General features: G+C 38.1%; 2 protein-coding genes across 3 annotated transcripts; one reads left to right on the top strand and one right to left on the bottom strand.

Annotated features, from left to right (window-relative positions):
- The first annotated feature begins 2206 nt into the window (after positions 1 to 2206).
- On the top strand, positions 2207 to 14484 carry LOC113356286. 2 transcript variants are annotated; one of them, XM_026599384.1, is made up of 19 exons: positions 2207 to 3862; positions 4654 to 4739; positions 4866 to 5270; positions 5385 to 5468; positions 5570 to 5968; positions 7594 to 7660; positions 8691 to 8829; positions 8929 to 9017; positions 9120 to 9368; positions 9453 to 9700; positions 9783 to 10007; positions 10090 to 10311; positions 10390 to 10443; positions 10552 to 10617; positions 10715 to 10861; positions 10946 to 10999; positions 12178 to 12237; positions 13374 to 13784; positions 13914 to 14484. In XM_026599384.1, exons 1-19 carry the CDS (start codon positions 2548 to 2550, stop codon positions 14079 to 14081), a joined length of 4488 nt encoding a protein of 1495 aa, XP_026455169.1. In that variant the 5' UTR covers positions 2207 to 2547; the 3' UTR covers positions 14082 to 14484. The 2 variants fall into 2 exon arrangements, with proteins under 2 accessions (XP_026455169.1, XP_026455170.1); XM_026599385.1 differs by having other exon boundaries at positions 3725 to 3862; positions 4664 to 4739.
- Positions 14485 to 17384: 2900 nt separating this feature from the next.
- Positions 17385 to 18116, bottom strand: LOC113359495 (GATA zinc finger domain-containing protein 18-like). The gene has a single exon (XM_026603116.1). The coding sequence runs from the start codon at positions 18114 to 18116 to the stop codon at positions 17385 to 17387; it is 732 nt and encodes a 243-aa protein (XP_026458901.1).
- Positions 18117 to 23424: the final 5308 nt, after the last annotated feature.

Here is a 23424-nt window from a genome sequence, read left to right as displayed (position 1 = left end):
GACTTCATTTTGTGTAGCATCCAGGGCTTATATCCTTTTGGTAGGATAAGTGGGCTAATAACTCTTGTCTGGTTGACACTTTTTAGTCGCTGCAAAAATTAGGTGGGTCGAAAAATACAAGTGTATCTGATCATAATACTACAAATAGCTCATAAAGATTTGATTTAAGAAGAACCTTGACTTATTTGGAACTAAACCAACTTGCTGCTTCTTTTACTGTCGTTGGTGCTTTACCTCCTGATCTAGACTTGGTACCCGACACTAGAAGATTGTCTCTTCACCCGTCCAGTATCTTTTCAATTAAGCCTCTTTACGCCAACTTAACTTCTGAAAATGGTATTTCTGATTTTCTATATAAGTTATTCTGAAAAGTTGGTATCCCTCCAAAAGATCAACTTTATAATGTGGTGTGTACTCCATGGCAAACTCAATTCTCAAAATATATCTAAGACGCAAAGGTACTGCCATACACAACTCATGAGTTATGTGTGGTTACAACAATGAATCACAAAATCATTTGTTGCTGCTTTACAAACTCATGTATGGTCCTCTCTTACCCTGGGAAAATATGGGCACGGGTCTTTCCAGACTCAATGAGTTGGCTAGCAACGACTTGGTCGCACAATCAACTTTCAAGGTCCGACAAAGTGGTTTGGGATTTCATCCCAATGACGATTGTCTGGGTTTTTCAGAGGGAAAGATATTGCGGACTTTTTGAGGATAAATATCTATTCAAGACATATAAGGATTTAGTAGTGATGTAACATCTTTGGCCTTATAACATGCAACTGCTTCTTATAATAGAGTGCACTTAAATTTTCCAAACACGATTCAGAAATGGGCCGAACCGTGTATTTACCTAATTTTTTTTGGTTTCTTCTACTACTTTATGATAGTTCTTTTGTGTAATCTAATATGCTCTCTCTTTTTATCAAAAAGAAATAACATCAAATTATTCATAATATTAGAGTTTTTTTTTCTTTTTCCAAAAATTATTCAATTATGGTTTGTACAGAAAATTGTTGGTAACCTAGCAACAAGCTGGACACCAACTCCCTTTTGAATAGCAACACCTAACATATTAGAATAGAAATAAATCACTTATTTGATCTACTTTACTTTGTTTTATGTCTCATTTTTGTTTATTTTTCATATTAAAAGAACTAATTTGACTGTACAACAACAAGAACCAAGCCTTTTATCCCAAACGAGTTGGGATAGGTTGAAATGGGAACCCATATCGAAATTACCAATATCAGAAGCAAAAAAATAAAAAAAAAGTTCATAAAATAAAATAGCAAGGCTACGAATGTTGTGAGTGCTAATTTATATATATTAATATAGATGCTAAGGGTCAAAGTCCTAAGCTCCACATCATTGACCCCGAGCTGCTAAAAAAAATCTTAGTTTCTAATATTATTTCTAATTAAATCTTAACCAAATTTTTTAGGTCATGATTTTGGTACGTGGATCACCGATTTTCACATGTTTCTGTCCTAAGCCAACTCGTTGGACTCATTGGTTCCTTTAAGCCTCTTTTCACTACTTACTCCTATGTCAATTTTGGTCCATCTTTCCTTCTTTTACTATTTACAACATGACTTACTTAAAATTATTATCAAGGATAATTAAGAATTTTATGTCAATTTTGGTCCTTCTTTGCTTCTTTTTATGTTTACACCATGATTTATTTAAAATTATTATCAAGGATAATTAAGAAGATGTGTTAATAACACGTTTGGATACATATGTACTTCTGACTTCTACTCAGAAAAAAACTATTTTGCTTTTCAAAAAATCGAATTTTCTGCTTCTAAAAATCGTTTTGAAATATTATTGCGAAACTGACTTTTGACTTTCAGAAGTCGAAAAATAATTTCTGAGTGTGCGTCCAAACGCGCTATAAGTTAATTTGTCCAATCGGTAGGAGATGGTAAACTAGGAGATTTGAGAGGTAAAAAAAAAGTAAAATGGGCCACGGGCAGGACGGGCCAAGTAAGATACAGTACTAGTCATTAATTATACTACGACCCTTTAAACTAAATCTGGACTGTCTCTCCAGGTAAACGGTTCCATAAATCTCGAAGATCCGAAACATATTAATCAAACTGATTTTTTTCTATTTTCCCACCAACAACAAATTCCCCTTCGTTTCATCCCCCCCTGACGAAAACAAAAAAAAAAGAAATTAATTTCTTTTTTAATTTTTACCTTTTTTTTCACTCTCTCTCCTCAAAAAATTTCTTGTTTCTCTCTCATCAAACGCGAACCAAACTGAAGAACGAAAGAAAAGAAAAAATCGGTCTTCGACGGATCCGAGAAAAAACAAAACCAGAAAAAACAGAAACCCTAACCCTAGCCAAGAACACATCATCATCATCATCTTCCCCTCACCGCCTTGCTTTTCTTTTTCCTTTTTTTCCTCCCGCACATCGAAACAATTATAACAAATTAGGGTTAGGGTTTCGTGTGTCATGGACAGTGGAAGAAGAAGAAGAAATCTAATATGACTAGAAGAAGAAGAAGTTATAATAATAGTATGAGCAGATGCAAACGTTTGTGGAAGATATGATGGGTAGAGGTGACGATAGAGGCTGTGGCACCGAAGAAAAACCTTGTAAAATTTCTACTTTTAGAAAAAATCATCATCAATCGTTGTTGGGGTTAGTGGTAGATCCTCCAGAGGACGTCAAAATTGATTACTATAATCAAGCACAGAAAGCTCTTTGTGAGCGTTCCCCTTTTGAAGATGAAGCAGAAGTTTCTAGGGTTTGTAATATTCCTTCTGGGTTAGCTGACTTCTTGTCTAGGTCTACTTATAGTCGTAAGAAGCACAAAAAATCACATTCAGAATCGTCTGCTGGGCAAAAGAAATCTTCTTCTTCTGTTGAGAAATCCAAGGTTAAAAAGAACATTTGGTCAGACACTGAAGATTATTTTAGGCAAGTAACATTTACTGACATTCAGAATTTAGTCAGTCAGTCTTCTTCTGTTACTTCTTCTCAGCCTTACTTTACTATTCCTTCTCTGCCTAAATTTGTAAATGAGAATGTCGATTCTTCTGTTGCTACTGTTAGTGGTTACAATGAGGTGGTAGTTGAAGAAGAAGTAGTGCCCAAAGAGGAGGTGGTGGTGGAAAATAAAGAAAAACAAGTAGAAGAAGATTATTTAGTGGAAAATGAAGTTAGGGAAGCTGAAATTTTGCCCACAGAAGAAAAAGAAGACAATTTAGTGGAAAATGAGCCTTTAAATACTCAATCATCTTCTTCGTCTTCAAATGGGTTAGAATGGCTCTTGGGCGCCAGAAATAAGGTAGTAATCACTTCTGAGAGACCTTCGAAGAAGCGGAAGCTTTTGGGAAGTGAAGCTGGATTAGAGAGACTTAAAGTTGTTTGTCCTTCTGTAGGACAGAGTTTACCTGTTTGCCATTTGTGTTGCTTGGAAGACTCGGGTGAACATATGAATTCTTTACTGGTCTGTGGTTCGTGTAAAGTTTACGTTCATCAGAAGTGTTATGGTGTTCAAGATGTTCCAGTTGGGATATGGTTGTGTTCTTGGTGTTTGTCGAGGGGTAGTTCCGAGGCTGATGGGGATGGTATAGAACTTTCGTCGAGGCCTTGTATTCTTTGTCCCAAATCAGGTGGAGCGTTAAAACCCGTGGTCAGGAATGTTGAATTTAAGGGAGGTGGATCGTCGGAGTTCGCTCATTTGTTCTGTAGTCTGTGGATGCCGGACGCATATGTTGAGGATATAAAGAAGATGGAGCCGATCATGAATATTGGGGAGATAAATGATATGCGAAAGAAATTAGTTTGCAATGTATGCAAGGTGAAATATGGTGCATGCGTACGGTGTAGTCATGGTATGTTTAATTCTTCTCTCCTTTCTTCAGTTCGTGCACTTCTCGTTCACACTTTTAGGCATCTGAGTAGCACACCTTATGGTTAAGTCAGAATGCAGTTTTGGCTTTTATCTTTTTCTTTTTCATCAGTAAAGATGAGGACTTAGTATTTATAAATATGCCTTCCCAGAACATTAAATCATTTATGCCTCCCTCGAAAAAGAGGGAAATAATGACCGAAAGAAAGAGTAGTTTGTCGAAAAGTGTCTATAACTATCGATTCATGCTTGATCTGAAAATGCCCGATCCTTGCGCAACAGCCTTCGGGTTTACTCGGCATCATCTATGCTCTCATTGCCAACTAGATACCTCGCACAGAAAGTTGATGTTATTCTTAACTTGAAACTTCCTAAATCCTTCAGCAGTAGTTTGCGATTTAACTGTTTTTAAGGCATTTCAGTGTATTTAATTGGGTTTCTATACAATAGGAATATGTAGCTAGCTAGTAATAATTTTGTGAGGATGATATTAACATTTTTGTTGGCTCGGTAGGGTTACGATTTATAAGGTAATAGGGAATTCAGAAAATGTTATTTATGGACTGTTACTCTGAACAGAGATCTCAGATTGATTCTGTTAGTACCCAATGTTTGTATTACTTGAGAGCTTCTGAACCGGTATGCCTTATGTAAATCCACTTTAATGCTAATGATACACTCTCACGACCTGTGAATGTCAGTTGTACCCTTGTATGTTAAACTATGTCAGTGATGTTTCTATCATAACGTTTTCTGCTTTTGCTGATCATTCAGGTACTTGCAGGACTGCTTTACATCCAATATGTGCAAGGGAAGCAAAATACAAGATGGAGATCTGGGGAAAGATTGGATGTGATAATGTGCTCCCTTTCTTGCCTTCTCATCTTAGTTTTCCTTTTTCCTTTGTATTTCTTCTCTCTCCTTTTTGCCAGCTGCTCCCAACTTGCTGTTCTCTGATCAAATCGTTGTTGTGCTAATTTCCTCAGGTTGAGTTGAGGGCTTTTTGCGCAAAGCATTCTGGATTGCCAGATGTTTGCAATAGCCAGCAGTCGGTAAATAATACGTATGGAGGGGATGATTGTGGCTCCTCTATATCCAGTCGTCCCACTGTGTTACTGGTGGTTAACAAGTCACAGAAGGTAAAGCTTGGTCAGAGGAGTGACCTGAATGACCAGATAAATGGAGTTCGTGTTACTGCAACAGATACGAACTCTGAAAATCTGGTGAACAATGAGATATCTTTGGGACAAGATTTGTCGACTACCAGGCCAAGCTCTAAACCTAGGTCGGAGTGTGATGAAGGGCTTGATAGCAAGGACACATCTGAAAGGGGCAATGTTGGAGAGACTAACCTTTCTAATTCGTTGGACATTGTCCAAACCCTGAAAAAGGTAACAGTAGATCCTTTGGCCTCATGTTGTGGAAGTTTTACATAATGCAGTGCAGTTCTTGTTCATGCAAATAGTATAAGTGCTCATGATTTTTGTTCCCTTTCTATGGTGCAGTTAGTCGATCGGGGAAAGGTCATTGTTAGCGACGTAGCATCAGATATTGGAATCTCATCTGATACATTGGCAGAAATTCTTGAGGTACTTGAAAATAACTAATCTAGGCTAAACTTATTGTCATTTGTTTATTTCAAAGGTAATTAATAAATCTATAACTGCTTTCTTGGGGGTTTTTATTGCAGGGGGGAAATTCCATCTTTCCTGATTTGAGATGCAAAATCATCAAGTGGATTCGAAATCATGCATACGTGGATAGTCCACAACCAAATCTTAAAGTTGGAGGGCCAGACTGTCCTGATACTGTTTCAGAAGCTGGTCCAGATAGTTCCACCGATGTTCCTTTTAAATCTGTTCCACCAAGAAGGAGAACAAAGAACAACATACGTATTTTGATGGATAATAAAGTAGTATGCTCTTCTGAGGAAAAACTGCTCCTGCAAAATGGCAATGGGATAGTGATAGATGAGGCAGAAGTAAAATTTGATGTTCCTAATGGAGGTGTTAGAGATGACGATGGGGGAAATAGTGTTGTCTCTCACGATGGTGATTGTTGCTTTGAGGATAATGATGTCTTGAAAGAGGTAATCTTGATTGTTTATTTAAATTCTCGATTAAAGGAATAGCTTTATTATCCGTTTCCATAGAATTTAGAATTGGATGAATTGTTCTGCTTTGTTCCTTGTAAGTAGGTTCTTTTGTTGGGAGCAAATTTTCTGAGTTTTTTTCACCCATTAACATAGTGCTGTCTTTGTAACATCTTGTAGTAATAAAGAAAGAACATTGCTTTATCATTTGATTACCAGACTTATGCAAGGAGTGCGCTCATTATCATATGCTACAATTGAATGCATATTTAGTGCAAAAGCGTAGTAGTCATATCGTTCTCTACATTTTTGTTTGTTTGTTTTCTTTTTCTTTTTATTAAAATATTTCTAGTTAGGTTCGTAGCTGAATCTTACTCTGCTAGGGTTTGAAGTCTATTATTCCAGTAGTGATATTGTTTGGTGTCAGAGAGTAGGGCATAGTCTCAAGATGCTATCTGTGAAGTTCGCTGGTAAAAAATATGCGCTAATAGTCCAGACCTAGTTCATATGCAATGTATGATAGTTCATCTAAACTGATATTCAGGATTGAGTTCCAATTTTTGTTCAGGAGGAGTCCGTAAGGCTTTTTTTTTTCCTCTTTCGTGCAAATCATAGAAGTTCTTACCACAGATTTCTAGCCTCATATTGCTTCCTGGTTGATGATTTTTATAACTTCTCACTCTGTTGTGTAACCTCTTTGGTCTTGTACTCCTGCATCTTTTCTTTGCGTACCCCATTTTAATTGGCACCATTTCACCAGTGGGCGACATTTGCTCTCCTTTGATCTCTATCCAGATCCCTCACTCCATTAAGAAACTGGAAAGGTTGCCATGAGACCCGTTTGCTCAGTTTCTCTATCTTTTACTCCCTCCTTTAGGTTGCTATACCGCACCAAGTCGGTGGCAAATAGAGTTATATGATATTACAAGGAAGCCTAGAGATGAAGTAATGACAGCGGATGTAGGAACCCTACCTGGTATTAATCTGCATATGAAATACACTAGGAGTAGTATAAGGAATTGCTGGAAGTATCTTATTACTTGGTATATGTAGGTCTGACAAGGAGTGAGGTAGCAATAAGCAATTACAAAAAATGTCGTTTAGGTAGTATGTGATCAGTGCGAGAAAGTCGTATTAAGCAATTACAAAAAATGTCGTGTAGGTAGTAGCTGAGGGGAAGAGTTGACATTAAGGTAAGATAGTTATAAGAAAAAGATAATTTATATGGTGATAAAGGGATCTTTTTCCTTCTGGAGCAACAAGCCCCTGAACTTTTATCATGTGACCAAAGGTGGCAAAATAGCTAGAGTTGCTTATTGTAATGCGAGCTTGTTCAACGTGTGGTCTCTAGCAGTTGCACATGTGAAAGTAATGTCTTGTATTCAGCACGTGAACAAACATAATGTTTAACTTTAAGTAGCTGAAAGGTTCCTTTGAAGGATCATAAAACTATGCTGGTGTTTTTCATAGATTTACTTAACTTGTCTTAAAATTTGAAAATCTCATTGGCTAATGGAACTTAAAGTCGCGGAAGAGTGACTGGATCTATTTTTCTTTTTTATGTTTTTAATCAGTGTTGGAAACTCTTCCTTTGCATACAAGTTCACTTATCTTTTTGGCAGATTTTGGTCGAGTCTTCTGGACGACATGGCTTGGATTCTTCTATGGGGCAGTCGACTGTACCTGAAGGTATGACTTAAAGAGTTTTTGGTACATGTGTTTCGGTGCTTTGCCGATTTCTGCAGCTTGTTGTTAGGCAGACATTTAATTTTGGTTATTAATATGCCTTAGTTATTATGCAACCATGAAACTTCAACATTGCAAACGCTTTGGTGAGCTTTTCTTTTAGTGATCCTGATTTGAAGTGGGCACGAATTCCATATTCTGAGATTGCCTATTTACTAGTCTCTTCTCTTAGTTAAGTGTGAGCATGTTTGCTGTGGTCGAATTTAAAGCGAAGGTGTTGCTTGTACTAAGAGCTGAGCATAGTTCAGTAGTTATAATTGTTTTTGCAGTCTAATAAAGCTTTCTAGCCAGGGTACTGACTTTTGTATGGTGTCTAAGGCTGCACAGAGTTGTGAATTATAACAAAACAACAGGTTTAGCTTGAGAAATTCAGAATTACTTTTCGCCCAATATCGAGCTTGTGTATGATAACACAGTTGGAGGAGTCATGCTTAAAGAACCAGTGAACTGTCTTTTAAAGTATTTTGCGGTCCTTGGTTACGTCCTATCATTTGTCAGCAGGAAAGCTTGTTATCTGGGCCAGTATTTCGTTGATCTTGTATTAGCTTTTGGAGTTATAGATTGCCCCACTCTGTGTAAAGTAACTGACTGCATTGAGAAAAGCAGTCTTACAGTACTGTATGTTTGAAGGAACCAGTGGGGATTGTGACTTAAGCTGAAATCTTTTTAGACTTCATTTTATAGCTAAATTTTGTTAGCTATTTCAACAAACAAATTCCCGGATTCTGATTTTCCAAGCTGTTTTGAATATTTTATTTTCAGTGCTTGTGGCTTGACTAAACTGAGTTCTTATGAAGCTAAAGGCTGATGTGTTGATTCACTTATCCCACTGTTTCCTTTTCCCCCATTCTAATTTCTGTGTTGAATTTAATTATTTTTACATGTATTGGTTGCTTGTGGGATTTTGCTAGTTGAATACTCTGCATTGTTATCCAGTTTACATGTATTAATTGTTATATTGAATGGAATGCAGGGAAGCCTGTGCACTGTAACATGCCTGTGAATGAACAAGTAGAGAGGGATTCTTCTTTGCAGAGTAGTTTGGTGAATTCTGACGGTGAGCATAATGCAACTTCTGTTGATGTAGGGACTCTGGTCATTCCTGATTTCACGTAAGCTTCTTTCTACAGTCAAAATATCTTACAACCCATGTTCTCTGGTTGACTTTGAAAATCATGGAGAATGATTTTTCTCTCTCATGTTTGATGCAGTGCTGGAGTGCCAACTTCTTGTTCGTACGTTCACCCGTTTATTCGAAATAAGTTGTCCCAGCAGGCCCACACAGTTTCCGGGACTCATGGTAATATATTTTCTTTAGTTTCAAGGATGTGAACTGTAGTCGATCAAAAAAAAAGTATGTTAACTGTAACAAAGCTCAACCACACGATCTTTTCCTGTGCAGAAACAATGGTAAAAGATGTCCCTGTTACAGAGTCACCTTTTCCTGGTACTCATGGCGACGATGACCAAGATGGTAACAGTACCTGTATTACCGCTGATTGTACTTTAGATGGTATCACGTTGAAAAAATTGGAGATGGCTAAAAAGATGGGCGTCTTAGATCTGTCACCTGAAGACGAACTGGAAGGGCAACTTATTTACCTTCAAAATAAGCTCCTCGACAACACCATTGCAAGCAAGCGTCATTGTGGTCTCTGTGCTTGTCCTCTTGTTGATGTTAGTTGTATATTGTTATGTTACTAAATTATCTAATGTGTTTGTATTGTCCTTGCAGATGAACTTGTTTCTCGAGTGGTAAAAAGTCTTCCGAAGGAACTTGATACCGCTTGTAGGCAACGATGGGATTTGGTACTAGTTAGTCAGTATCTTTGTGGGATTAGGGAAGCAAAGAAACAAGGAAGAAAAGAGAGAAGGAACAAAGAAGCTCAGGCTGTGCTGGCTGCTGCAACCGCTGCAGCTGCAGCTTCTTCAAGGATATCATCACTTAGGAAAGACGTACCTGAAGAAACTGCTCATCATGAGGTCTTGTTCTTTACGTGATTACTGATAAGTATTGGATGTGTTCATTTTATTTGCAGTAAATTGATGATTCTTTCTCCTGCAGAGCCAATCGAAAATAAATGCTGTCGGTGGGAGGACTGGGCTTTACTCCCAAATGATGCCACGGGCAAAGGAGACACTTTCAAGACTGGCCGTTGGACGCAATTCTACTGAAAAGCCCTCTGAAACTGTCCAGTTGAACTCTTCAAAGGAACACCCTCATTCATGTGAAATTTGCAGAAGACCTGGGATGTTGTTGAACCCTATATTAGTTTGTCACAACTGCAAGGTTTGCTATCCTTACAATTATTATTTTTAGCAACTGCATTTTTAGTTTATGTCGATGTTCACAAAAACATGTCTGCTTTCAGGTGCCAGTCCATTCGGGTTGTTATCGTAGTGTTAAAGGTTCTTCTGGACCATGGTACTGTGAACTGTGTGAAGATTTGATGGCATCCAGGAGCCTTAGAGTTCCAGTTGTAAACCCTCGTGAGAAGCCTTGTTTTCCTGCACAGTGTTGTTTGTGTGGTGGCAGCAGTGGTGCTTTTAGAAGGTCAACCGACGGACAATGGGTTCATTCCTTCTGTGCCGAGGTAATAAAACATTCTTTCATGCTGTTGCTGTTGAGTCTCTTTGAGGATTTTATTTTATTAATCTCTTTTCCATTCTAGTGGCTGTTGGAATCAACTTTCAAGAGGGGACAGCAGAATCCTGTGGAAGGACTGGTAAGAGATGGAATCATAGACTTTTTGATATTTAATTTGTACATTTTTTTCCCCTTTTTTCTGATGGGTCTTAAGTAACAGCACTTACGTTTTTTTATGGAATGTCAGGATACCCTTCTGAAGGAAAGGGAAGTTTGCAGTATTTGCGGTACTAAACTTGGAGTCTGTGTAAAGGTTAGGATTATTACACATTTTTCTGTTCATGCTACATACAAGATAAGTGGTGGAGGAAGAGTATAATTTTTCATCATTAATCTGTATTTCCATGCAGTGTCACTATGGAAATTGTCAAAGCAACTTTCATCCCTGTTGCGCCAGAAATGCTGGATTTTACATGCTCATGAAGACTGGTGGAGGTGGAAACAAGTCACATCACAAAGCTTACTGTGAAAAGCATAGCTTGGAGCTGAGAGAAAAGGTCAATCATTTGGTTTTCAAAATGAATATTTAAAAATTCAAATTTCTGCAGCATGTCATATATGTTTCTATATTGTTTCTACAGGCTGGGACGCAGCAACATGGTGCCGAGGAGCTTAAAAGCATTAAACAAACAAGGGTTAGTGCTGATATAACCAATAATTTTTGTCTTTTGACTCACCTGCTGTCTTGCTTCTAAGGTTTTTCCACTTCCTGGCTGGTTTTCTCATGCCTGGTTCTTTATCAGTCTCTTTGTTGAGTTTTTGCTAGAGTGCTAACTAATGTTCCACATGATTATGTTTATGGTGGTATTGCTTCACACTTCAGCGGTTAAAAACTATTATTTGCAAACCTTTGATGTACATGGTAAATGCTGCAGCTGCTTGAATTCGTTTATGGGTTATGTTTTGCTCTATTGTCTTGCTTTGCTAGTGAGAAACTGACAATTCCTGCTCGGTGGATAACTTACTCAATGACAGTAGCACACGTGGACTTATGGGGTCAAGTGTGTGTGGTTTTGTGTGAACTGTTATAAGTTATCTTGTTTAACACGCACAGCGTTCTCTATTTATGAACGACTAACTCCACCAGGTAAACTGGGTAATTGATGCCAGGGTATATTGGGTATGTGAGCTTTCTTGGGGAAAGGATTTGTGGTTAAAGGTGTTCTATCTTCTTTTAAATGGTTGACTCCGTGAAACACTATTTCATGTGTAGGTTGAGCTTTCGAACTGCATACTTGCATTGCCATATAGTAATCGTACTTGCATCACCTTGTGTTGCAGTTGCAGCCGAGTTTAAAACCCCTTTTTGAATGTTACTGTTCTTTGAAAATTGAGTATCTGCGGTTACTAGTGATACCAAAACAGAGTAATGGGGACCATTCAAAGTCTTTAGAAGCCTGAACCACTGATTCAAAGAAGTAACTTGGTATTGTGATATACTACATAAATTATCTGTTCTCCTTTAGAATAAGTGATAATTTTGTTGAGTAAATTACATAAATTATATGTTTAACTTCCCTGCATGTTCAGTTACTACGTAATGACATGACATACACTGGCTGCGCATTTTGTAAGAAACTAAGAATTTTATCTTTTCTTTTCTTTCCATCAAAACTCTCTGAACTCAATGGGTTGCTTTACTTTGCTGAATGTCCTTGGTTTTCGTAGATGTCTTGTTCTTGACAAGATTCTACCTGTTTTATCTTCGTGCTGATTTATTTTTTCTCCCCTTTGAAATATATATTTGCACCTCGCTCGACCTCAAACAACTGATAAGCTTGTAATTTTGCTTGCAAATCTTGCGTTCGTACAGGTAGAGCTTGAGAGGGTGCGTCTTCTTTGTGAAAGAATCATCAAAAGAGAGAAATTTAAGGTAATTGGTGTTAACTTATCTTGGCAAATGGCAGAGGTTAAGTTGCTGTTTTATTGTGATTGTACTGTTACACTATTACTTATGGTAAACTTTATTCTTCTCTCTGTAAGAAGAGATATCAGAGTTGAATAGCATGTTTCAATAAATTCGTAAAGACATAGTATACTTATTTTAATCCAGATTATAAACGGGCGTTCTTGTTTATTTCTTTTTTTAGTTTATTGGAGATCTTAAACCTGAAACTAGAACTTGGAGAGACCTGTATGATCACTACTGATGCCAACATGATCATGGTTATCAACTGCAAACATGCTTCTGAAGGTCATGCATGTAGTTAGTGGCTCCTGATGCACTCTTATATATGGAAATTTTTATACATGTTCCAAGAGTTATGCTGACTGGACAGAAATTTTTTTAGGAGTTTTCAAGTTAAAAGCAAGGATTTCATCTTATATATTTATTTGGCATGTTGAGTAGATCTTGGTTATCTGATGCTTAAGTTGATGAAAAGTGGTAACCCTTTTTCTACTTTGCCAACTATTGTTCAAGAGTATTATGGAATGGAGCTTCAATATCTTCTAGTTATTCAATCCTTATATTCTGTCTACGAACATTATCAGTTTTTTTTTTCTGAAAAATGTAAAGTTGGCATGCTACTCTGTTTTCACACTTGTGGGCTAGTGGTGTGACTAAGATCCTCCAGCACATTGGTCCGTAAATCTTCTTAGTTGTTTAAAGAGATGCTGAATTGATAAGGATTGGTAGCTATTCAACTTGTGTAGACTATTGCCTACTACATCACGTTTGCTCATTTAGGCTGGCTATGTAGGCTGTGCTGGAGGCACTGTCAGATTAACCACACTTTGTAGTTTATACAAGTCTCTGTTGCTATTAGGAGTGTGGCTTTTTATCATTGCTTCTTATTCATCATTTGGCGCCAGTGTATCCTTTAAAGTAGTAACTATATGTTGTTGAAATCTCTATTCCAATCTTTTCCTCATTATCTGAGTTTTTATTTCGTTGCTTTTTGGCCAGTGCTTTAACATGTCGCAGTAAAAAAATTCCACACTTTTCATGCAATCATTGATTATTTTCTCCGCAAAATAGCTCTGTACTAACTGATACAATATTTGCAGCGAGAGTTAGTTGTCTGTTCACAAGAAATACTCGCTTCAAAACGGGACTCCATAGCTCTGTCAGTGCTTGTTCGTAGTCCGTTCTTCCTTCCTGATGTCAGTTCAGAATCAGCAACAACCTCCCTGCGAGGGCATGTGGATGACAAAAAATCTTGCAATGAAGCGACGACGCAAAGATCAGATGACATCACCATGGACACTGCTGTTTCTGGTAAGCGCCGGATTATGCTTCCTGTGCCTATGGATATCGACCAAAAGACTGATGATAGCTCCACTTCTCAAGATCAGCTGTGCACCATAAAGACAAATGACAGGGTGCTATTATCTGGGAAGAAGCTCCCCAAGAGACCTGCATCTGTTGCTCTGCGGAATTTGGAGGAGGATGCTGACAAGAGGTCAAAATCAAGAAAGGTGAGATTTCTTACATTATTTGGAACAAGGTGTTAGGGCTTCTTAGATCCCCATGTATATATACTCTGCGTTGTTGCTGTCATTCTCTTTGTGATGGATTTTTCATCACTCTATTGCTCAATGATGCAGCACACTGAAACCTTTCAAAAAGAGCTGGTAATGACATCAGATCAAGCATCTTTTCAGAATCAGCGGTTACCAAAAGGGTTTGCTTATGTTCCTGTGGTGTGCCTTCCTAAGGAGAAGCCTCCTCCCCGTGAAACAGATTTGCAAGACTCGGTGGAGCCTGATGGATAAGACTGAAATATCAAATCTCTTTTGGGTTCTTTGTTTCCTTAATGGCCAGCCACAGCCTATCCAAGAGCTCTGCTGATCTCTGCTCGGAGGTTAATTGTGATTGTTGGTCCCATTTTACAAGTAAAAGGATATATCATTGGGTTAGGGACCTGGCCGTTCGGTCCCATATCAACTGGGACTGCCTCCTACCGTTCGTTCAGATATGAAAGTTTTGTCATCGTTGTTGTATACACATTCTGAGAGCAACTGTACAGAGGATGAGGTTTCTTTCCATTTAATGTATGGCAACAAGCTTGAGGTTGCCTTTCCCCCATAGGGGAGGGTTGTATGCAGGCTGTGCTTTCCTGTAAACTGTATATGAGAAATTAGAAAGGTATTATTATATTGCATCCTCTAAAACTTAGTGTGGATATCGTTAGCATCGCTGTTCTTGGAGTGCAGTTAGCATTTGGAGACGAGTCTTTGCAGTTAGTCATTGTACCACTGTGTACAGTAATTAGAAATCACAGATAGCAATTTTATTGCTTTTTCTTTATTGCCTGTCTCTTGCCTATCTATTTTAATTCTGGAATTGGTTTCTTTGGAGCTAGTCTGTTAATGGATTGCATGGATAGTTTTATTGGGTTTATTTCCATCAACTGTGATGGAGGTTTACTCATTTATTGAAACAGAGACCGTGATATGACTCATACACAAGGCTATTCTGAATCCCAATTGTTGGATCGTCATATCACTTCTTTGAGTGTTGTCTGTTGCAGGAATAACTGACTGGGCTGTAAAGTTTTTTTAACCATTGGATGCGGATGGTGTAGGTTGGCTTGTCAAGGTTGTAGACTTGATACTTGCTGAGCTGCTGGGATATTTAGTCATTGTGGTTTATAAGTACTGATTTTCCATGATCTTCATTATTATTTATATATAATGTTATGCTGTTTTCTTGATGACAAGTGGTTCTGGTATGTGTTTCAGGGATAGCTATTGATGTGAAAGCAATGAATTTTCATTTTAATCTCTTGCAGGAGCGGAAATTTCTGATGTTCAGTTGACATTGATTACTTGATGCATTTCCAGGCTCAGGATGTCTAGGTTCTTGGCTCGGAAAGTTACTTCAAAGAAGGTTAGTATTAGATGCATTTATTTCCTTCAGCATACGGAAGCAATGATAGCAGCAGTTTAAGATTTTAATTTATTTTTTTCCTTTCTGTACTTGGTTCCCAAGTACGATCTGGATAGCAAATGAAAATGTGATTTTATCATCGTAGCTTTTGGCAAGTTAGGTCGTATTGCTATATTGGTTAAACTTTGAAATGATCCTTCTCTTATTGATTTCTTTCCTTGGCTTTTATTCTTAGACTTCATGTGTAGAGCTTCTTTATTGGCTAATTGGTAATTACTTCATATTTTAGATCAAGGGAGACGAGTTACAGTCATAGGGTAAGAGAGTACTTATGATAAATTGACGCCTGTAGGGAACTAGCTTTTGTTGATGTCCGATACTAATTCAAGGATCAAATAAGGGCTTAAGTGACACGTGTAGGAAACGCCACTTAGGTATGCGCGGGATATTTTGTTTCTGATTACTTTTCATGCGATCTCGTTCTTTGCCGCTTAACTCGATGTTTTAGACATCTGGGTTCAGGTTTAAGGACGTCTCAGATGTGGATCTGAATTATACGCAGATTGAACATGCATCGACAAGACTGGTGCAATCATGCACTCTGTTGTATAGGAAGCGCACATAAGCCAGGACTCTACCACATTTGGATCAACTAGATTCATGAATCTTGAACCAATCCTATTAATCATAGTAACCCACTTTGCTCCTACCTCTGTGCTTAGAATCTCAATCACTCATCTGTCCATGACATGTTAATTTAAGAGTATACCTATAAGCCTTTTTTTGCTATTGCTGTTTGTTCACCATGCATGCAATGTGGTCTGGCCCGTCTGGGGGACTCCGAAACAACAAAATGTGCTAGGGACATTATATGCGTGCCTACCATATTTTACTTGTGGTGCCTACATGTGAGTATTCGGTAGCCTAAACATCAAATACAAAGTGACCAACTGGACTAGAGGAATGCTTTGCACTTTAGTCTGAACAAAAGTGTTCTGTAGATGATGTGTTCCCATAAAGTTAACGATTGTATGTTCAAATATAAAGAACCAGTTATGCTCCAGTGGTCAGCCCGAAACTTGTTTGGAGCTAAGAGCAAGCACTATGTAGGCTAAAACATTTCCGATCCAGGCAAATCCCGGTAAAAGCAACTCCTGTGGGGACCTAAATGTCTTGGATCCCAGGAATGTAACTAGAACACCATTCTGACAGATAATGAGTATCTGGATGTAAAGTAAAAGTTATTTTTGTAAAATGGATCCTAAAGATTGCGACTCCTATGTGATATGTCTAAGGCAGCCAAGAGAGATCGGAGATCTTGTTATTCTGATGAGTTGTGTTAGATGAGTGGTGCCACATTTTAGAAAATGAATTTATTTAGGTTATTTTAATATGATGATGACTGCTAGGTTTATACGTTTATCCCACTGCAAAGGTAGCTCAATATCGTCACTGGGCTTGATTTTATAGACACACTTACAGTTCCGAAGGTGGATGATGTCTATTGCCTTAGGGTGACTAGGGCAGGGTTTTGTTCCAGATGAGCAGGGTTAAATGCTGGTTCTTCCCTTTTTTTCATGGGTGCTATTGCTGCGCCACAAGAAATAATTCTTTTTTTTTGTAAGTCACAAGAAATAATTCTATTAACAACAAACATACAATGCGTTGCAGAATTACGATTATCATCAAAACTCAACAGATTCCATAGGGAGGTGTGCACGAGTACTATTCTGTAAAGGTATGGCCGAACTACCTTATCCTTCTGTCGACAGGGGAGGCTTGTTTTGGGGTTTGAAATCCCTACCTGCCTCGTTTTCTGGTTAGGGATTCTTCGTTCAAAATATGTGCGGAGTGTGGTGACTTAGTAAGTGTAGTTTTCACCCCACGGAGGAAAAATCTGGGGTGTTTTCCTTTTGGAAATGTTTTGGGAAGTGTCTTGATTTAGGCTGTGATGTCACTGACAACAGTTACTGGTGATTTTGCGAGGTGTCTCAAATTTTCAAAGTTACTGGTGATTCATCCATGGGATAATCTTTGTTTGATTAAGAATTAATGATCAAAAAATAAGAAATTGAAAGAGTGCGATGTAAAATATTCTTCATTATAATCTAAAATGAGTAAAAGAATCTGGTTTACATTAACAAATCATTCAAAGAGAAGCTAGAGGTTGAGGAATTTTAACAATACTATTTGATAGGTCTCTTAATCGTTGAAGATAGCTGAAGACCTTTCAAAGCCACCTCGCCACCACACCGCCTTTTCCATATGCTACTAACATCACCATTACATGCATTAGTAGTAGTCAGCGACCGCTTAATAACAGGTAGAGGAGGGTCTAAATCACCAACACTAGCTAGAGAAAAAGAAGACGAAGAAGTCGTGGTAGACGACGATGATTCCGACAAAGAACTAGACGAAGATTCCGATGAAGATGCAGCATGTTGTTCCTGTTGATCTTTAGTATTGTGGTTGTGGTGCTGGAGTAATAGCTTAGAATTGTTTGGACCTGTAGTAGTAGTAGTAGTAGTAGCGGTAATCATATGATTGGTTCTTGAGGTGGTTCTAGCGTAACTGAAGCTGTTTGATGAGAACATTTTGTTGAGCTTGAAGTATCTCTTGTTACTTGTTGTATGTTGATTATTTGCTGATAAAAATGTAAGTTGTTGCTGATGAGTATTGTGCTTGACTTGACCCATACATCCTACTTTTGGTGATCCTGGTGCATCTTTATCAATACTACAACTGCTACTACTTCTGTTATGACTCTTCTTGCTCTTGTTCTCCTTATTATCGCCTTGTTGATGAAATTTTGAATTCTCAGTATCCCATTTTGAGAGATGATGATCTTGATAATCTTCTTGGGTAATTGATGGTCTCATACATAACCACATAGGGATCTTGAATGAGCTGCTATTCATTTGATGATACTTGTGTTGTTGTTGTTGTGCTTGATGATGCTGATGCTGCTGCTGCTTGACACACTCAACAGTTGCCATGGTTGATTTAATTTTTAAACGTTGAACCAACAGAAATAGAGATATAGATTTGGATTTGTTGATGAGCAGAAAACAATTAGCTTACAGTGCAGAGTGAGTCGTGGATCCAAAAATTAAGATGAGTTGGTGTTTTCCTAGTAATCTCTCTTTATATACCAAAACAAAAACCTGCAGACAACCAAACACGGTCCAGCCAATATTTTGGACTTTTCTTCTTCATGTGCCTTTTTCTTTTTCTATTTTTATATCCATGGAGGAAGTATCGAAGTGGTCAGTATTTCACAGCCCCTACCGTGTTAAGATAGTGTTCGGATTAGTATTTTTTATTTTATTTTATTTTTACAGACTTGAGATTCAGATATATAAATAAAATTTGTAGTCAAGCTCTATGTTTTGGTTTTAATGTCGACAGCAGCATCTCCATGTGTACATAGTCCTCAACTATTTGGTTTGGTTTGGACTTGATGATTTCCATTTAATAATACTTCTGATCATGACAAACAGTTTGTCGGTAAAGTGAAAATGATGAGTTAATTATTGGTTGAAATATGGATCGAGAATTTTACGCCGGTGTTTAACCGACCAAGAATTCCATCCATGTGATCACATCAGTACTTCCGATGCTTCAACAAAAAAATTAGTACTTCCGGCAGTGGTAATTAAGGTCTCTAAGCAGGCCACCACACCATCGTTTGACAGAATCATCCAGTAAAATCATACATAATAAATGCTACTTATATACAGATAAATTAAACTAAGTTGACCTCTTAATTATAATCTCAGCATCAAATAGAGTTAATATACTGTACTAAAATTTTGAATGCTGATCTTTTCGTATTCCATTTTATCAGAAATTCCAACAAAATCTTTATTTTTGCATATTAAATGTTGCAGCTCATGAAAATTGTTAACATAAAAGAGAGAAAGATTTTATGTCATTACATTTCTTAGGAAGTGTGCAGAATCTGATACACTCTGCTGCATGCGCCACCCCATAATGTTTGAATTTTGGGTGTGTGAACACATAAATCACGAAGGCATCCGAATGTTCACAACCAATCATCGTAATCTAGAGAGATTTGTGATGATGATATCCTAGTGTTGATTCCTTGGCTCAAAACCTTCGGGTTTATCATAGCCTCATCTAACAACTCCATGCGAGGCGTTTGCGCACGAGATATAGGTAAAAACAAAGAAAGCAAAACGTATAAGTAAAGATCCATGGGGTTAGACAAATATAAAGTGCTGAAATGTAAACAAGACCGAGGTTTACGTGGTTCAGCACTAAGGCCTACGTCCACGGGGTTTGTTGTTTTACTATATTCTTCACGGTTACACGAGTAGTCGAATGATTTTTGGGTTTACATGTTTCTCTCTTCTAAAGGATTAACTTACACTTGCAATCTCTCTCTCTCCTTCCCTTCCTGATTTTTCCGATCCCCTTTCCTCTTGGTGGAGAAGGGGTATTTATAAAGTTAGAATGTGGGATCCATCTCTGAAGGCCGTTGAAACCTTATCTTCTTGTGTTCTTGCGTCTATCACGCAGAGGTCTGCGTTTGCCCCTTGATCCCGCAGATATATCCTCGCTCGTTCCACAGGTTGATCGACACGTACACTGCTCAGAGTGTTTAATGCGGGTAGTTGAGAGGTCTGCTCGTGTCAGACAAGTGTCTTCTGCCCCTGTCACGTCCGTGTCAGCTAACTTTCTCTCCACCGTTGATCTTAGCTTCTTTTGGGGATGAGATAAAGTAACTTTTCGGGGTTTATTCGGTGTTTCGCAGCGCATCATGTTTTGATGTCTTGGCCTGCATCCTTTCCACGTATCTTTTTATATACACGTGTCTGATAGTGAGATATATGTGTACACAGGGTGAAAAGGAATATATGATGAAAATCTGTTAGAGCAGTAATTAAAAAATTTCAATTCATGCACAGCTAATGATTTGAATAGCAAAAGAAAACAAAGGTGAAAAGATTGTCAATTAAGGAAGAAAACGTAGCATTTAGGAAAGAACAGGTCAAAATATGGGCACACTTTATGCATGCAGAATACTTAAAAACTAAATCATATAAACACGCATTGATATGGACTAAGCTCATTACGTAGAGTTTTACTCATTATAATATCTTAATCTTTGTTTGACCTTTTAGAAACCATAGTTACCATACTACTACTATAAAGTGTGGCTAAAGTCGACTAACCTGGTTCAAATCAAAGACGTACATGGACCATGAAATGATCAAAGGGGGTTCATTATTTGACTGCCATATGACGCAAAGGTTGCTCATTTATTGTTATCCCCTTTGGTGGCTGGGTAAGTACGAAACAGTAGCTCTGTTGAAACGTCAGCGTCAAGAATAGGTTACATAAAAGTTATGAACGTTTCAAACCCCATCCCAATGTGAGAGGAGGTGGGGCTCAGTCTTACCTCATCCTACCCCAATGTAGAGAGGGTGACCTTTCTGCCACTGGATCCTCTCGGTGAATACACTTCGTCGTGTATGTAGCAAAACCGTATGATCAAACCAGATAGTACCGGTACACACGTTATGCACACTCGGTCACAAGCTGAGGTGTAAAATGTGCCGACACGGCAAGCACATGACGCATCGGAGTGTGCATATCATGTACCTTGCCGGGCCGTAGATCCTCTGTGTTGAGAACCCACGGCCTACTTTGCCGTTCTGTGCCTGAAAATTGTCCCTGCTGTGTCGTATGCACGGCTGCTGCTTTCGTCGTCCTAAATTGAAAATAGAGGCGAGTGTGATACCAATATGTAAGTTCTGTCGGTGAGTAAAAGGCAATAAATAGGCTGGCCACTTTGTTTTGTTTTTCCCATCAACCTTACTCAACAATTTCAAATAGAGTACGTTTTTTTTTTTTGATAAGTAAAAGAATTGGATCCAACCAATGGCAAATCCCATGGAGTCTGGAGATTTCGGGCTAATCCCAATTAAAGAATTGGATCCAACCAATGGCAAATCCCATGGAGTCTGGAGATGTCGGGCTAAAAAATAAAGAAAAATTGAGTGCACCAGCCGGGAACTTAAAGACCATCTTGTCTCACTGTTGTCCACATAACCTTACCGAATCCTCTTTTCTTAGTTTATGTGTTTTATCTTTACTTTACAAAGGCACCGACCAGTGAAAATTAGGAATTTCCCTGCACCTGCATGGATTTATTACAATGCTCTAGCAATTTCACCCGCTAGCAAGCGCTTCTAAAGACCAAACAGTTACAGTGCCAAGCCATGCGTAAAGATATATAACTTGTAGAGATACAGTATAAACAGACGTGATCTCCGACATAATAAATCCACTAATTATTATTTGATAATTTTCTTCCAATAACGCAACATCTTTCACAAACACTAGAAAACCCCTGGCAATAATTTCAATTTTTTTTTTCCATTATGTGAAAGCCAAATGACATGCATGTGCCATGTTGGATCCGTTTCCAAGAATATATTCCAAACAAATATCATGTGGGCCTCTATAAAGTGTGCCAAACATGGGCACACCTGTACACACCATAGCCACATTCCTGATGCACAATTATCTACTGCATTTACTTAGGGTGATCAAATATGAACTATGGATGTTTAGTTTCCATAGGCATCCCAATTTTTAGAAATCAGGAACAAAATTATCTTGCTTCAGTAATCTGCGTGAGACGATACAAAGATGATGCACGCCGCTCAATAAAAAAACAACTACACGTCGTGGAAACAAGAACTATCTCTAATTCGTAGATAAGAGTAAGAAGACTAATTTTTCAATATTGAGTGGGTTACCTATTTTAATGCTTCTAAGGCTGAATTTCTTGTTCCCGAGATTTCTGATCATTCGCCTGTGGTTGTTTCTGTGTATGAAGAAAGGCAACATGGTCCTCCTCCTTTCCGTTTTTTCAACTACTTAACTGAAGACCCTGATTTTATGAATATTGTTAGAGAGGTTTGGAGGGAAAAAGTTAAGGGCAACCCTATGTTTATTCTTGTCTCTAAACTTAAGAAGGTGAAGAGAAGATTAGTTGATTTGAGGAAAGAGAAATTTGCTAATATTCTGAATCAGTGATTGAGGCTAAAAGGATGATGGTTAGTGCTCAAGCTGCAGTTTAGCTTCACCCTTTGGATCAACATGTTGCTTACGTGGAGAAGAGAGTTGTTTCTCATTACGCTAATTTGGCTAGGCATGAAGTTTCTATGCTTAGGAAGAAATCTAGGGTGCAGTGGATGGAATTAGGGGACTCAAATAATCATTTTTTCCACAGTACTTTAAAAGAAAGGAGATGTAGGAATAACATTCTCACTTTGAAGGACGAGCTTGGTCACACTCTTGAAGATGACAAGGAGATTGCTTTCGAGTGTACAAAAATTTATCTTCTTTATTTAAGGGTAATGAACCTAGTGGTACTAATCTGATGGATGTTGATTTCCTGCAGTTTACTAATGTTACCGGTGATGATGAAAAAGCAGGTCTTAGTGCTCCAATTACCAGGGAGGAGATTGTATATGCCTTATCCTGTATTGGTTCTAACAAAGCCCCAGGCCCGGACGGTTTTACGAGTCATTTTTTCAAATCTTGCTGGACTATCATTGAAGGTGATTTTGTTAAGGTTGTCCAAAAAAATTTCATCTTAGGAAGGCTGCTTGGTGAGGTAAACAGTACCTTTTTGACTTTGGTTCCTAAAGTTGAAAATCCTAATACTGTTGCAGACTTTCGCCCTATTTCTTGTTATACTGTCATATATAAATGCATTACAAAGATCTTAGCAGTGAGAATGAAAAAGGTGCTGAAAGATCTAGTTAGCATGAACCAATCTGCGTTTATATCTGGTAGAACTATACAAGATAACATTTTACTTGCACATGAAATCATTAGGAAGTATCATAGAAGTACTGGGTCCCCTAGATGCTCTCTAAAGATCATATTCGGAAAACCTATGACACTGTTAGTTGGGATGCCATTGTTTTGTGCCTTAAAAGAATGGGATTTCCTGATCAATTTACTTCATGGGTGCTTACTTGTATTTCGACTGCAAAGTTTTCTGTCCTTGTTAATGGTTCGCCGTATGGTTATTTCTCGTCCAGTAGGGGCCTTCGACAAGGCTGCCCTCTATCACCCTACTTATTTGTTATTGTTATGGAAATCACGAGTCTTTCTTTACGACATCAAGTGAGTATGGTTAATTTTGAATTTCACCCTAGGTGTAGGTTGACTCAACTTACT

The sequence above is a fragment of the Papaver somniferum genome, chromosome 3, assembly GCF_003573695.1.
Source record: "Papaver somniferum cultivar HN1 chromosome 3, ASM357369v1, whole genome shotgun sequence".
In the NCBI taxonomy this organism is placed as follows: Eukaryota; Viridiplantae; Streptophyta; class Magnoliopsida; order Ranunculales; family Papaveraceae; genus Papaver; species Papaver somniferum.
Note: the sequence above shows the minus strand (reverse complement) of the source record. Positions and strands in the feature narration are given on the sequence as shown.